A 16,322-nucleotide genomic window follows, 5' to 3' on the forward strand; every position below is an offset into this window, starting at 1 on the left:
TCTCTCTCTTTGATTTTTTATCTCCTTGTTCTTAGTACCCAAGACTGAAGGAAGAGAAAAACCTGTTATCACTTATATAGGAGATACAGCTGTAATGGTTTGTAAAACTGAGTATAATGCCAAGGCTTGGACCTGGTATATGACCAATGGAACTGAGCTGGTAAGGTCTCCCTCTGTTGGCCAAGCAAAACAAAAAATAAGTACAGATACTTTGTACTTTACTGCAAGCTCTACAAATGGCATTTCCATTAATGGAAATATCTTTATGGAAATGGAAAAAAAAATCTGATATATGCAAGTATTCCTTGTTACAGGGATGTAGTTTTTTGTTTTGGTTTGCATATTTCTTCATACTAAAAGGCCCTGCCATACACCCAAGTGGGGTGAGTCTTGAGAGACTTGTTTTTACTGTATTTATACTGGTTATACTACCCAAATCTTGGTACTGGATACAAAAATAATCTTACAGCGGGATATGCTTTCACCTGTAAGATGATGTATAACCCTTTACTTCCTCCAGGTAGAAGTAATTCTATCTCTTAGCCTTATGATAGATGTAGAAAGCATAGCTTCCTTTTCATCCCTCTTCTGAGGGCAGCACTGTCAACTGAGAGAATGCAAACAGATCTGTCTCCTTTGTAATGCTGGAGATCAGCACTGACTTTTTTTAAGAGAATCAGTGTATGTCCTAGTGAAGGAGAGCCCCCTCTTCCACTTCCTTGGAAGTGCATGTTCTGTGGTGTGGTGAAACCCATGCATTAGATCTGGCAGCCAAGGATGCCTTTGTCATTGGAGAGTCAATAGAACCAAAGATGCCTTTTGTGTGATTGTAAATAAACTAAAACAGGTCAGACAATTTTCCCACTGAAACTTTGTATTTTCCTCCAGTGAGTAGTCTAGAAGGAACAAAGGTGTCCATAAAATAAATCCTTCCCTCTAAGGTGGGGTAGTGGTGCTTCACAAATGCCTTTTGTTCCTAGCTCATTGTACTTATCTGTACAGGACTGAATGTTGATGATACTGTTTGATTAAATGCCTTCTCATTACATTAATACTTGCAATGTATTTTTTTCAGGCTCCCATTAATACGATTTTGCATACTGACAAGTTTGAAATTATGAGAAAATCTGCCAAAGTAAGCCGTCTGGAGATTTTCAAGCTCTCAAAGAAAGATCGTGGTGTATATTGGTGTGAAGCTGTGTTTGATTTAGGGAGCAGTAAAGCAAGGTTTGAACTTAAAGTTCTGTCCATCTCAGCACCTCTCAAACCTTTTATAGCAGTTGTGGCTGAAGTTGCTATCCTCGTAACTACTATTGTCCTCTATGAGGTGTATTCAAAAAGGAAAGGAAAAGGTAAGTTTTGGTGGGGAGTTTTTGCTTGGTTGATTTGGGTTTTTTAAATTAATTTCTAGCTTTCTGTTAAATTACAGCCAAAAGTAGAAAATGACCCATAGTGCATCATACATGAAGAAGGGTTATTTTCACATCTGTATTTCTGATAAAATTCTTTCATATAAAACACTACAATGAAAGGAGCTTTCACTAAACATTACTTACCCATAACAGTTTTGATATAGTCCTGGTGGTTTTTTTCCTTACAATACAAGGGAATTTTGAGGCTATAATTTTTGAGGGAATGCTAAGGAATGGAAGCAATTCTTGGTAGCCTTGATGGGAGAAAATTCTTTAGAGACATTCAATAAGAAGGAGAAAGGCATGTGTCTAATACAGACATAAATGCATGGTATCTCTATTTTAAAATACAGAAATGTATCAACCTATATAGATAGGTATAGACCTATATAAAAGATGATTTTTATTAAAATAAGACTAATAAAATTTCACTAAAATAAGCTTTTTCAGCAATTTGGAGGTAATGCCCTTGAATAGATAAACAAGGTAATTTGAAATATAAAAAAAACTAACAAAATAAAAAAATAATATTTTGGTCTGACTAAACAATTATTAAATGTACTAAACAATAAATTTTATATTTATTAAATGGATACTTTTATGTAGTACTTCTTTTGTTCTGCAGGAGGTGGAAAAGAGTTTGACCAAATTGAGAAACTGTAAGCAAAAGTTCCTATACTGTAGTTCAGTATTTGTTCCTATGTGTATTTGTGTTGTACAAAATTATACCTTGTTGTTGATCTCATTGGTAAGGGGGATGATGGTCAATGTGAAAGAATGTCGTATTCTTTTCCTTAAGACTTTCTAATTCCGGAGTGAGAAGAACACTCTTTCCCACCTTGAGCTTGATTTTGAAATGAGGATTTTTTTTTGGTGGTTTGTTTGTTTTGTGTTGGTTTTGGGGTTGTTTTGGGTTTTTGTGAGGGCACAATGCGTCCTCATTATAAGCTAATTCTAGAAGACCATAATTTCATGGAAATTACTTCCAGGTAAAAGTGCAACCTGAAAGAGGCACTTTTTTTTTTCAAAGTATAGTTGTCCATGTTAACATACATTTCTCTCATTGGCACATGGTCAAAGCCCTAACTCTTGTAGCTAAGTCTGTAGCTGCTGGGGTGTTGGGAGCTGGTATTGTTGGCTGTTTTGGGGGCTAACTCCAGCCTCTCAGGAGATTGCACACTGTGCTAATAGTTTGGGCTGTGTTGCTGTTAACCAAAGGAACCAGGTGTAGGCACTTCAGTTGCTCTTTTGCTGTTCCAGGGTCTGTGCCCCCATGCTGGCTCCCCTGTACTTAGGGTCATCTATTTCTTTAGGCTTGCTGTCTCTGCCTATCTGCTGAAGCCTGGTTCCCTTATCTAGCCTATTTACTTCTTAAAACCAGAGGAAAGTTGCCTAACAGGTCCTCTTTTTAGATGTGTCCAGTCTACTCTTACTTTCATCTCCTTGATCCCTTCTCTCCTGCTGTATTTGTCTCCCTTTTTCTTCTGAGTATCTCTTTCCCTCCTCGATTTCTTGTTTTGCTGCAGTGACCTCCTTAGTTTTCCTGTGTTGTATTCACTGTCTTACTCCTTTATTCAGTGCTGAAAATATATTTTGGTGCTTTTTCGCTTATCTGAACAGACTTAAAGTTCTAATTCAATTACAGAATAAAGTGGGAGTATGTCTTGGGAATATAGTATGCTATTATACTGCTGAATGTTTGGGACTATGTCTTGAGTTGAAAATTGAAAAATTGCCTTTATTGCACAGCCTACTTCTCATAAACATGCTGAAAATAGCAGGATGATAACAGAATAGTGCACCAAAATAACATTTTTGTCCTTGTGGGATGTGGTTCTTCACAGCTGTTTAATCTTTGTTGTGTAATTCTTAGATAAACACATATGAGGAAAATTTATTTAACTATGTACTTCCATGATTCAAGAACTGAAATTTATTTCAACTATTGGCAGTTTAGAAGATGGATTTGTGTACCACAGAGTGGCTCCAAAGGAACATGTCTGGTCTGTTATGTCAGGGGATGACTGATATGATTGGTTGATGAGGTTATAATTAAATGTCACATCCAGCAGTGTATTTAATGGGGAGCCTAGTGAATCACAAACTTTCTTTAGCAAGAAAACTTCTAATTCAAGTCACAGCATAGTATCTAGCCACAGTTATTCCAGAAGGAGACTTCTGGAATATCTTACTGTTCAATTTTGGAATTTTTGCTTTTTTTCTTGTAGTAAATCAGAAGAAAACATTGCTGGGAGATCCAAGTAGTTCTAGGCAGAGAAGTAAACCTCAAAAAGTAAGTAAGAGGTTTCTTGAAAGGTAAGTAAGAGACCAGAGTTTACTTATCTTTTGGGCAGGCTAATACTAGGGAAAAGAAGTCTGCTTTGCTGTCCCAATCTTTCTTTTTATGTGGAAGTAACATAGTAATTAAATCATTGTTCAAGTAAAGTCAGATACAGTTGAACAGGAAACTGAGTCCAAATCATTTTAACTCAATTGTGTTGTCATTGTGATTTACTAGCTCTGTTAAACCATGCAATCTTTAAAATGGGACCCAGGTTAACCTGCTTAACTCCTGATCATGAAAGAATTCAGTGAATGCCAGAGTAGATGCTGAGGTGCATAAAGGTACTTCTGTGTTCAAAATGCCACTCTTTCTGGCTATATTTAGTGTGTCAGGGGAGTTTATGGAGGAAGGATACTCTGTTACAGCAAGTGGGGAATATGACAGTGCTACAGAGATTTAGAGGAGTCTGGGAAAGAAGACTGAGCTTAATAGATGGTGATTGAAAGGACTAGTTGTAGAATGAAGAACCAGAGTGTGTGTAGTCCCATGAGAGCTATATAATGAACTTCCTGATTCTGTACCCTCTTTACAGTCTGATTATAGGCTGTTTCTACTTATGCCATCTGGAAATGCTTGTCAGAGGATAGTCTGTCACTTGAGGAGCAATCCTACACACACTTGTTTCTCTTCTGCATCTGGCACCTCAGCCTCTGATCTGTGGATGAGAGGTGTGAATGACTTTGTATTCACATCACTGCTGGTTCATCCTCATCACAAGCCATCTACCCAAGTAAAGATTGTTACCGTACCCTTTGTTTTAAAGAATGGAAGGAAACATGTTAGGTAGAGTTCACATACTCAGAAAATGATCCAGAACAAATACTTTCTGAGATTATATGGTCTCTGTTCCTCTTAGATTTAACTCTAACTGGCAACTCAGCCCCACGCAGCCACTTGCTGTTGCTCTCTCTGGTGGGATGGGGGACAGAATCAGATGAGTAAAAACAGGGGAGCTCAGGGTCTGATATACAGATATACAGCTTAACAGAAGAAAGCAAAAGCTGAACACAGAAGCAAAAGAAACGATTCCACTAATAAATTTCCACTATTTCTTATGGGCAGGCAGATGTTCAGCTGTCTCCAGGACAGAAGGCCTTCATCATGCTCAAAAATGTGTAATAGCTGCTTCAGTTAATCAGGAAAAAAAATGCTGTGACTCTGAATATGTGTCCCCTCCCCATTTCTCCTTGTTCCCCCAGCTTTACATGCTGAGCATGATGCTCTATGGAATGGAGAATCCCTGTGATCAGCTAGGGACGGGTGCTCTGGCTGTGTCGCCTCCCGACTCCTTGTATTCTTCCAGCGTCCTTGCTAGGACAAGACTTTGTGTAACCACTGATGAGCAATACCTAAAACATTCCTGTGCTATCAGTACTGTTTCCAGCACAAATCCAAACCTAGCCCTATACCACGTGCTGTGAAAAGAATTGACTTTATTCCAATCAAAACCAGCATATGAGGATTTATCTCATGTTGGGTCTGAGGTTCCATTCTTAAAAAATTCTTTTGACACAGCACTCAGTCAATAAATAAGGATTATTCTCTGAGAATCACTTGCTTTGTCATTACGTACAGTGTCAAAAGTTTTGATGTGTTAACACGATAAATGCCAGTTGTTCCCTTTAACTCCCTGAAAATAGATTGTAGCAAGGTGGGGATCAGTCTCTTCTTCCAAGTAACAAGTGATGGAACAGGAGGAAATGGCCTCGAGTTGTATCAGAAGAGTTCTATATTATCTGTTAGGCAGGCTTGCTTCTCTGACGGGCATTGGAACAGGTTGTCCAGGAAAGTGATGGAATTGTCAATCCTGGGCATGCTCAGAAGGTGTGTGGATGTGGCACTTAGGGTTATGGTTTACTTCTAAATGTGGTGGTGCCAAGTTAATGGTTGGACTTGATGGTCTTAGACGTCTTCTCTAATCTAAATGATTCCATGATTTGATTTGCAAATTGGACCATTCAAAAAATTGATGTTTTGATTAGATTGAAGTTTATTTTCAAGTAAGTTTTACTAACCAGCAAAATAACAGAATTTATTATTCAGTTATTGAGTAATTCAGTATATGAATAAATATTCATATTGTAATAAAATGTTTATTCTTTTTTATTGCAGGAGATTTAAGCCAAGAGAAGTGGAAAACATCACAAAGCTACAGAAGATGTATGCAACTATGCATTTTAAACATTCACTGTGTTTTGAAGTCCTCTACATTTGAGTAATAAGATACTTTTAAAATAGCTCTGAAACTACTCATTTTATACAGATAATGATATACTGTATTTAGAAATTTATCTGTAGCGGGTAGTTTTTTACATGATTAGGCTTACTGTTGGTTTGTGATTGGTCAGTTTGATCTCTGTTTCCCAGACTGAAACTAGTGTTTTATTTGCTGAATAAATGGTTAATATAGGGTGTGCATATTATCTGAGTGTTATAAAACTGGACATACAAAGTCACAAAAAGTATTTCCTCCAAAGAAAGTGCCTTTTTACCAGCTGATGAAGCAAATGTGGTGCAGTCAGTTTTACCAAAGAAATGGTGTAAGGGGAATCTTCATCAGAACTTAAATGAAACAATTAAGAAAGTTGTTATTTACTCAGAATAGTAAAATGTCTTCATTCTAACTTTTCTTGGCTTTGTTCTCAGTTCTACTGTATTGTAGTCCTTAGTAGGCTAAAGATTTCGATACCATGCTACTCAGGTATTTCAGAGTAAATAAGTACTGGGTGTACAGTACTTTTTCAGACTATAACTGCAATAATTCCTTATGCCTTAAAAAAAATTTTTGCACTCTCTGGACCTGAAAAGCCAGTTTGGTTATTATAATTTATATGGAATGCTGAATTTTCAGGAATATACCTATGTATGCTTCTGGTCATACATAATGTCTAGTTGATATTTCTGCTTCTTTCATCAAACTGTTGTTTCTTAGACTTGCAAAGCAAAGTGCATCTTGAGCAGCTAAAATCTTCAGTATAGTGGGATAAAGCAACATGAATGCCACTACTTCTCTTAGACAAAAATCTTAACACTGCTGTTAGTGACAGTACTGCTTTAGAAGAGTGAGTTGCCATAATACCATTTAGTGAAATTATGCATTCAGCAATTGAAAAATGCTCAGCTAATAAGAAAACTGTTGCATCAGTTGCCTTTGTTTGAAATAATTAAAACTTCAGTTTTGAGAGGAAGAAGTAAAATCTTCAGAAAAAACTTATTTTCTACATAAAAATGCAAAGAAAAAGGCAGCATTTGCAGACTCTAAGAAAGTGAAAGAAGAAAAAAATACACAACTTCTTTGTACTGGTCATTTTTCTTTGAACATAAAGGAATGTAGAAAAAAACAAATAGAAAACATGAGGGAAGGGAATTAAATCTGTTTTATCTATTTTACTGTTCTTAGGGGTTTGAAAAATAGCAGAAATCCTAGCATTGGCTGTTTTGTTGGAAATGGGAGACAGAATCCAGTCCGATGTATATTTTTTTGTTTTTCATAATTCATTTCCCAGTTTGAAGAACTCCAAGTTAAGGTCCAAATAAGACACAATGAGAAGTATAAAAGCATTGGATGATTGGCTGTAAGGAGTGAACACTGATAAAGATTCCTCTTACTTACATACTGTGTTTTTTGTATTTTGCCTTGAGGTTTTATGCACTATTAAAAACAGAATGCATCTACAGTTTTTTATATGCATTTTTCATTGTTATAATTGATATTTTTATTGTATCAAGTAAATGTGGGCAGTTTTAAAATGTTACTTCTGTATATTGGCATATTTTAGAGTTTGTAGTTATCTGTTTCTTGTAGGCAGTTAAATAGTAAAAAAGGTAGTCTTAGAGATAAAAGAATTATATTCTGAAAAAAGCAGCATTTAACATATTTTGCAATGGAAATGAGGTTAGATACCATCTGGGAAAAAAGCCTGGCACTTAATCAGAAATGGTAAATCTTTCTGCCTTCACTTAGAGTTCCTACCTGATCTTGCAGTTGGGCTATAAAGTCTTGGCTAACATAGACAAGTCATACCAATAGATAGTTTATTTGACATTAGCAGGGAAAACCTGGATTAAGCATGGATTTTGGAAACAGCACATCTTAGATCTATCAGGGCTATATTACCTTAGTCAGATTGGCTGCTGAAAGCATAACTTTGCCTTGACCTACCTCTAGCATGTTCTACTTGCTTTGTCTGAGGGTTTTGGTGTTTATTTTTAGGCTGGTGAGTAGTTTTGAATCATTTTAAGTGGTTTTATTCTATGCATGTTCTCCTAGGTTTAAACCCTTTTGGACTTCCCTATGAAGGGCAATAAGAAATAATACTAAATGGTAAATATTAAATTGACATAATTAATGGTCAACTTCAAAAGCATAAGCTCTCCTTTTCTTGGTCCAAGTAACACAAGGAGGTGTGGAAATATATTATTGAGAAGTAAGTTATGTATATATTCAAAGCATTCCCACTGCAGTTGCTTTATGATTTTAGCATTGAATAGAACAAAAACTTAGTGACTTTAAAAAAAGCCCAAAACTCTAGGCGGTGATTTTTATTTTTTTTACTTCATTTGAGATAGGAGATAATAAATAAGATCCAAAACAATTTTACAATTTCCTTCAAACAGCAGTTGGAGCTAAGTGTAAGGACCTACAAAATTAGTTTTAATAATAAAACATTAATCTGTAATAAATTACTTAAGTGGGTAGACTGAATCTTAACAACTGCAACTACTTGGCAAATCTTGTCTTTCAAAATTAAAACCTTTTCTTGTAAGAGGGGATATTTTCCTGGATTTTAGATGAACAAAAGCCTTACCAGTTTCTTAGGGAAGGTTGAAATCTGAGAGAGTCCTGAAGGGCTGTTTGGTAATGCTTCCAGCTGCTTCACTGCAAATTCTTCCTGCCCTTAGGTCTAAAGTAGACACAAGCAGCTGTGAGACCAAATTCCTAGTGAAGATGGACAAATATTAGAACAGCTTCCAATCTGGGGATTCAAATACAACTGTATTAATATTTCTTCAGTGTGGAGACTTAAGCATTACCATACAGTTGTTCAACAAAATTGATTAGCTGTTGATTCTTCAACACATGTAATCCTGGGGCAGAGAGGGAAGGCACATCAATACTGGTGTTGCTACTAGGATCAGCATCCATGTGCCTTTAACTCGTGTTCAGCCAGAGGAAGAGGTTTATATTCTGTCTTTAAATTGTGTCTCAGAAGCTTTAAGCAGTGACTACTGAGCAGTGAAAATTGAAAAGACGCTGATTGGTACCTTTAAGGTCAAGGGAGGTTTTTGAGACAAGTGGTACCCTAAATGTTGAGCTACCCAGCACGTGTTGTCAGACCACAATTAGCCATACGATGATTCAGTTCTAGCTGGAAGCTCCCCCAGAACAGGAAGGTGCAGGTAGTGAGGAAGCAACCAGTTGAGAATGTTGTACGGACATGGGAAGGAACTGCATATTGGTGTTCTGAAGGGATCCTGAGAGATAGGTAGCAGAAGCTGTCTTGCAGTTAGACACATACAGGGAAGATTGAATGCAAATCTTATGGAGAAAACATGTTTTCAGTTGTACCACTCTGACTGTGTAGAAAGCTCTGTACAGCAGCTGAAAACAATCTGCCATTGCTGAACACTTGAACAGATGAAAGCACAAAACCAAATGAGATGTCTCATGAGAGAACTAGAAGTTACTTGCCTAGAAAATACTTCTCTGCTAGTTTAACAATTTTGTAGTCTTGTTACTTCATTAAGCTAGAATACACATACATAATTCTTTGTGAAAAAATAAACCAAGTTCCATACTTTACAACTTCTAACTGAAGGTCTTGATTTGTCAAAATTTACTGTTGGCAGTTGAGTTCATTTTTGTAGTTGTAGAATGTTTATTCTGTCATACTCAAAATTACTTCCTTACAGAAGCTTCATCTGCTTTGTTTTTGTCTTCAGCTTTATATTGAACCAAAGATGTTGTGGGTTTTTCTATTACTTATGATAATATTTCTATCAGCTGACTTGCTGAGTTATTTTCAGATTGTCATTAAAACTTTTAACAGGGCCTGGAAGGAAGAAATTTTTTTACTGTAGTTAATTTTGCTTTTCTCTTTTGCAATATGTTTGTTAAAAGTTTTCCTCTGAAACTTGACAGCAAAATGTTTTCTAGTGGAAGACTCCTAAGCCTAACGCTTTTTTCATGCTTGCCTTGTTTTACGTTCTGATTTTATATTCTGTGCTCACTCAACTGTTGCTTAAGCAAATGGAAATACCCTGTTTGATGTATATCAGATAATGAGGATGGTAGTTATGAGTAGTGTGAATTGATATGTATACTTAGAAATAATTTCAATAAATTTAACCATAAAGTGATTGTGATCTTATGCCTGCTGTCTTTGATTTTGTTTCTGTAACTCCCTCTTTTTAATTTTTTTTATTTCTCCTTACCCTTTATCTTTAGATCTTTAGACCCAGACTCCTCATTTGTTTGATTACCCAACAGTCTTTACTTAGATCTGTAACCTTCTAGATGGAAATTCCCAAAGATAAAGTAGAATCTGTGTAATTCCTTTTCAAATGAACACACTTCATCTGGCCTAGATTCACCCTTTGCAACTTTGACGTACAAGTTAGGAAGTTGCATCTAATGTTTCACTTTTAATGGGAGGTGGTGCTAAAGGTTATCTTCCAGCAGAAAATAGCTGTCTAAATAGAATCTGGATTAAGCAGGGTAAATCCCACCCTCTATCAGTCCTAATTTTGTTCTAAAGTACAAGATACAAAAACACATTTATTTGGTGTTTGTCTTCTCATGAAGATAAATCTGTCCTTGCCTTAGAAATTGAAGTAAGAGCTGTTTTTTTTTCCTTCCAGTTACCAGTTGAAGGAAGACCTAAGGGTATTTCATTAGGTTGCCACCTTCTATGATCATGAAGGCATAATAGGCATTTTGTTAGTACATACGCTGTTTGTGTTAAGGAGCACATCCTTGCTCAGTGCTGTCTTTGCCAGAAGAGCTTGAATGGGATAAATTAAATAAACTGCACAGCAGCAAGGGTAGATTTGCTCCCTCTTTTGGTAGCTGTTTTGAGTGTGAGCTTGTTCCCTTCTAGCAGAGGATGTTACCAGGCAGGCTGACCTTCGGAAGAGGATTGAGTACCATTACCTGTATTTCTGCCACTTGTTGCACAGGACAAGTCTGTACAAAATTAGGAAACACTAAAGCTAACTGCTATCAATAAATAAATGGTCACATCCTAAGCAGATGTAGGATGTGCAGCCAAGACCACTTGGTGGACAAGTTGCTGCAATGGAGTAAAAGTGAATCTGTTTGTAGTACCACATACTTCTATACTGTCTTTTTTTAAAAAATCTACTATTTAAAAGGCAGCATGTAGAAAATGGAGAATTAGCAGATGGAGGCAAAGTTTGGAGTTCTTCCAAGAGGGGAATGAGGGAATTTGTATCCTTTGCTGTTAAGGGTCATAAGTCTGCTAAATGCATGAATACTGCCAAAAATCATAAAGCAAAACATGTAGAACAGTTTAAAATGCCAAACAAGTTGACAGCGCGAACACATACCATGGATTGGAAATTAAACATCTCAATGCAAGTAAAATGGCAATAGCCTTTCCATATTGCAGAACAATTGTTATTTACTCACTTTAATTTTGTTTCTGTGGATAAAGAAGTGGTATTTAAATGTATTTAAAATACATTAACCTCTACATTACTTACAGGTCCCTCAAACTGCAGTTACCCCTTGAAACTTGGGAATTAGGATGATTTGTTTTCTAGTGATGTGTTTTTCTTGGTGAGCTGATCTCAATTTTCTACATAGCTCAGCCATTGTATGCAACTGTTTCATCAGAACCTGCAAGTTCTGGTGCAGTGATTCTGCTCAGAGTTCACACAAATCTCTGCCACCACTAATTTTTATGACTTAGAAATGAAGGAAAGAAGTGGTAAGAAAGAAATCTAAATCCCAGAAGGTAAAACCATCCATTCAGAAAAGCTGAGTGTGTGAATCAACAGAAATTCTCAAAGACAACTGCAGAGATAAAAGCAGAGAGCACATTCATTTCATTACCCAAGCCCAGGCAGCAGACACACACAGGGACATAGGCCTCATCAGGCTCAGCTCATCCTAGCATACAGTGGGGGTGCCCTGCTGCCTTCCCCTACATAACAAAAGGTTTTGCACATGTCTGAGTGTCTTACCTCTCCATGTGATTTCTGCTTCTCAAATGATGAGCAACAATAGGCGTAGGAAAAGGGAGTTTTCCCACACTGGCAATTTCAGCATTCCCAGCTGCAACATTACTTTGAGCAAAAGTATTTCTTCTTTTTCATCAAGTCTGGTTTTAACACTTTTAACCCATACATTGAGTGTATGAAGAAGTTCTTCATAGTTCTAAGTTTTTCTTAGTGGGTTTTTTCCATCCATGTGTGTATAGGCACTGCCTAGAAAATGCAGTGCAAAAGCTTTTAGAGAAGTAAATAAAAGCATTTCTGTCAGATCAGTTAACTTGGGGAAAATGAGCTGTGGGATCAGTTTGTTACATCAGGCTAGGCAGAAGGATCTGCATGTGCCTGTATGCTCTTGAGATACCACGAGGAAATAAGATACAATGCTTAAAAGCTGTTCAGGTGATTTTCACTTCTGTCATGCCTCAGATTTTGACCGTGCAGACATACAAACTAATGAATATTCTGAACCCTTCAGAGTTCCCTACCTTTGGAAGCATTTTACATTGCTTTCTGGCATTGCTAGTAAGAAAAATGTGCAAAGAAGAGAAAGAACAGGCTTTGTCCTAACTCACATTTTGGAAAGAACGACATCAGCTGCTCATTTCAGCTTGTAATGATAACAGCACATCAGATCTAGGACCCTAAGGATGACATACTCACTTTGTTCAACAGGAGCTTAGGGGCTGTCAAGTTACCTGAGGGCTGCTTTAGGGCATTCTTACTGCATGCAAAGGAAAAAGGTCCAGGTAAATGGTGGAGTAAGGGAAGAATTGTGGCTTTATGGAGAAGGGAGAATTTTCTCTCAAGTACTGTGCAGCAGTCACCCCTCTGTGCAAAATTTTAATGTGGAAGACATGACAGTTTACCACTGGATAAAACACATAATAAGTTGTAAAAACAGGACAAATATTTTTTCTGCTATGTCTTACGTATTGAGTAAGAATGTACATTAGGTGACAGTTACAAGAATACACCAGGAAAAGCTATCTTTGCACAACATCTTGATCTTTTCTAAGATCATGGTCATAATATGTATGTTGAGTGTCAGAAAACCAGACAAAACAACTGTGTATCATTTGAATTTTCCTTTGAATCTAGAGAGTTTTTATGTATGCTTTTGCAAGGTCACAGATATCCTTTACAGAAGCTGGATGATGTGCCTTTGATCTTGTCCTCCCAGTGACTTCTCCCAGAAAAAGGTGTGTAAATTAAAGTACTCTGATGCTGATCCATCACAGCGTGGACAAACCACACTACAAATGAGTCGTGTGGCTGGCCATTGTTTCAGCAGCTATGTAGGGCAAGCAAGAGAGCATAACCTGCAGGAAAAGCGAGGAAAATTATGTCACCCTCAGAACACCATGAATGAGCAGAGAGGCAGGAAGTGACAGGATTTCAAAAAGGAGAGCCAGTGAGAACAGGCATGGGCAAAGATATGTGCCAAAGAAATGGAAAGTGTTTGATAGATTTCAAGGGAGATGAATAGCAAAAGCTAACACTGGTGGTGAATTCAAGCACACTTTAGAACAGTTCCTTCAGAAAAGCATCTTCCTGTTACCAAAGAAACACAGAAATGCTAGAACGAATAAAGCTGGTAATACATCTGGAAAAACCTTTCCAGCAGCTCAGAGTCTGCCCTCTTCATTATTAATTAAAGTTTGGAAAGCATCTGGAAAGAAATCTTTCTAATTGTAGAGTGGTCTTCATCTTAGATATGTTGATACATCAGTAAAAAGTAAAATCGGCAGATATGAGTATAGATGGTACACTGAGAAAGCATCCGTATAGGAGTAGTGTCACCACACAAATGTATAGGAGTTATTTCAAGGAACTAATATCGTCATGGGAAGAGTGAAATAGTGTATTTGACTTCCAAAAGTTTTTTAACAAGGTCCCATACTAGCAGTGTCTGAAAATGCATGGGGAAAAAAGCAACAGACCTATTGTAGAACAACAGTTGATTTAACAAAAACAGAAAAATTTGAATAATGTGCAGGGATCAACACCAAGATCTACGATGTTCAACATAGTAATGAAAGCAAGAAGGGTGCTTAGTGAGCTGATAAACCACTGTTAGTTAACTATGAATCTGAAAATGAGTTCTCAGGGCTGTAGAAGAAAAACATTTTAAGCACAATTAGGTGGCAGATAACAGAAGTAGATAAAAACAAAACAATAGCTAGTTTATGTACAAATTGTTAAGTTGTAGTTTTCCCACAAGATATCATTAAACTGAAACCTAACTGGTGCAGCATATTACGAATATCAAAGCTTAGACAAGCTTGAGAAGTAATTATGTAAATTCACAAATGAAAAGTCTGCCAGTAGTAAGTACTGATTAGAGCCTTTGTCTCAAGGACAGTCTAATCCAAGGATGGGTCAAATCGTGGCAGATATCCCTGAAGCATATCAGTGTGTGCCTGCCATTCTCATACCCTTTCTAATGGTATGCTAAGGACAGCAGAAACATGCTGAATTTTTGCTTGTTCCCTTACTTCAGGGTTAATGCTGCAATAATTATAGAAAAACTGCATAACACATATTTCTTTTTTTTAAGATTATTTGTCACCAGTTAGCACTAAAAGACTCTTTAGATCAAAAAAAAGCTAAGGTACAGTTTGTCCACTTTTTAATTTTTCCCAGTGAAAAATACCATCTAGAAATTGTTTATATACCTTAATAAGGCAACAATGTTTTTTCTAGTGTGTGATTCTTCACTCATACCACTTTGTACTTTGGGGTTTTTAATATCAGGATAAATAATAAATAATAAATAATAAATAATAAATAATAAATAAATATTTCAGAAGAGACAATTGAAAGGCTATTGATTTTCTTTTCAACAATTATATTTTTTTATGTTGGAAGACCTGTATTAGGGGTATATGCCCCAAAAGTCTATTCTTTCCCTGTTGTTGGGTACCTGACTGTGGGGGAGGTTTGATCCTGGCCAACAGCCAAAAACCCACACAGCTGCTCACTCCTTCTGCTTCCCTGTGAGACACAGGGGAAATGGAAGGCAGGAAAAGGAACTCTGGCATCGAGATAGTGACACTTTAATAGGGGAAGCAAAGGCTGTGCATGCAAGCAAAGCAAAAACAGGGATTCATTCACTACCTGCCATTGGTGGGCAGATGTCCAAATTCATCCTGGGAACCAGGCCCTCAGCATGTGTAACAGCTGCTTGAGAGGGCAAATATGTCCTCTGTCATATCTCATATACTTTCTCTGAGCCTTTATTGGACTGGAAGATGCTCTAGGGCGTGGAAAATTCCTTTGGTCAGTCAGAGAGCTGTCCTGACTGGGTGGCTTTCTAATGCCATGCCTGGGTTTACTCTCTGGGGAGTCAGAGCACAAAAGAGAAACCCTTGACACTGTGAAAGTTTTGTTCAGCTGTGCCCAAAACACTGCTGTTATCAGCTATCAGTGTTATCAGCACTGTTTCTCCACTCAGCCACAATTTTGGAGCAAGCACTGTATGGGCTGCAGTGAATGACATTGCCTTGTCCCATCCAGACCCAGTACACCAACATTTTACAAGGTTTGCGTCTCCTTTCCAACAATGGCCTGAAAGCAAACCACAAAATCTCTTCCTACACAACTGTCATAAACTTATCAAGCTTCTTTCCCACTGACTTAATTGACTGAAAATTTCTAGCAGGAGTCAAAAAGGCAGAGGCCTAAATAATGAGAACAACTACTAAGGCAATACAATTCCTCCCCTTCCACTGAAAGCATTGAATGTAAAATATATCATTCTTTAAAGCATATATCCTTCAATAGTTGGCAATAGGTAAGGCAAATATGCCTCTTTTGGGATTTTAAAGTTTTTCAAGTAGTTGTATTTGCCACTGGTGATTTTGTAGATTTGGGGTGTTTCTGGAAGTAAAGGCTTTTCATGCAAGATGAAGCAGCAATATAGTCAGATTCAAGGCTGTTACTTGCTTTTTCATCTCTCTTCCACAAATCTTAGCAGAAGATGAAATCAGATCTTCTGCTTTAAGGTCCAGCTGGGAGATTGATCCTTGGTCCATCCTATACTGTAAAATTTCATAATTACCTCTCTGTTAATCAAAAAACAGCTTTATCTACACCAAAAAACAGCTAAATATTTATCTATATATGTGGGAGGAAATCAAGCAAAATAAACTTCTCATGTTTTTGTATTCCACAAATGGGAATTCAAGATTATAATTTCCTTTAATAAATTTATTCATAAAAGCAAATGACCTCACATTGCACAGTGCTTTGGAGGCACTGTAACTTGGACTTGTAACTAGGTGTATATTTATACACTATCTAATTAGAGTTAGATCAAAATAAAGGCA

The 16,322-nt window shown here is 37.0% G+C and overlaps 1 protein-coding gene across 8 annotated transcripts in view; it reads left to right on the forward strand.

Annotated features, from left to right (window-relative positions):
- The window catches only part of EMB (embigin), a 26,194-nt gene extending 16,078 nt beyond the window's left edge, over positions 1 to 10,116 (forward strand). For 3 of the 8 annotated variants that reach the window (XM_086869955.1, XM_086869953.1, XM_023944647.2), the window contains exons 6-10: positions 36 to 160; positions 1,076 to 1,352; positions 2,038 to 2,071; positions 3,641 to 3,705; positions 5,869 to 10,116. In XM_086869955.1, the coding sequence (XP_086726081.1) occupies positions 36 to 160; positions 1,076 to 1,352; positions 2,038 to 2,071; positions 3,641 to 3,677 (473 nt within the window). In that variant the 3' untranslated portion in view covers positions 3,678 to 3,705; positions 5,869 to 10,116. Of the gene's footprint in view, positions 1 to 35; positions 161 to 1,075; positions 1,353 to 2,037; positions 2,072 to 3,640; positions 3,729 to 5,868 lie in introns of all 8 variants that reach the window. The other 5 variants (XM_086869954.1, XM_086869952.1, XM_023944646.2 and 2 more) reach the window with 3 other exon arrangements.
- The last annotated feature ends 6,206 nt before the right edge of the window (positions 10,117 to 16,322 follow it).

The sequence above is a fragment of the Cyanistes caeruleus genome, chromosome Z, assembly GCF_971803275.1.
Source record: "Cyanistes caeruleus chromosome Z, bCyaCae1.hap1.1, whole genome shotgun sequence".
NCBI classification, from domain to species: Eukaryota; Metazoa; Chordata; class Aves; order Passeriformes; family Paridae; genus Cyanistes; species Cyanistes caeruleus.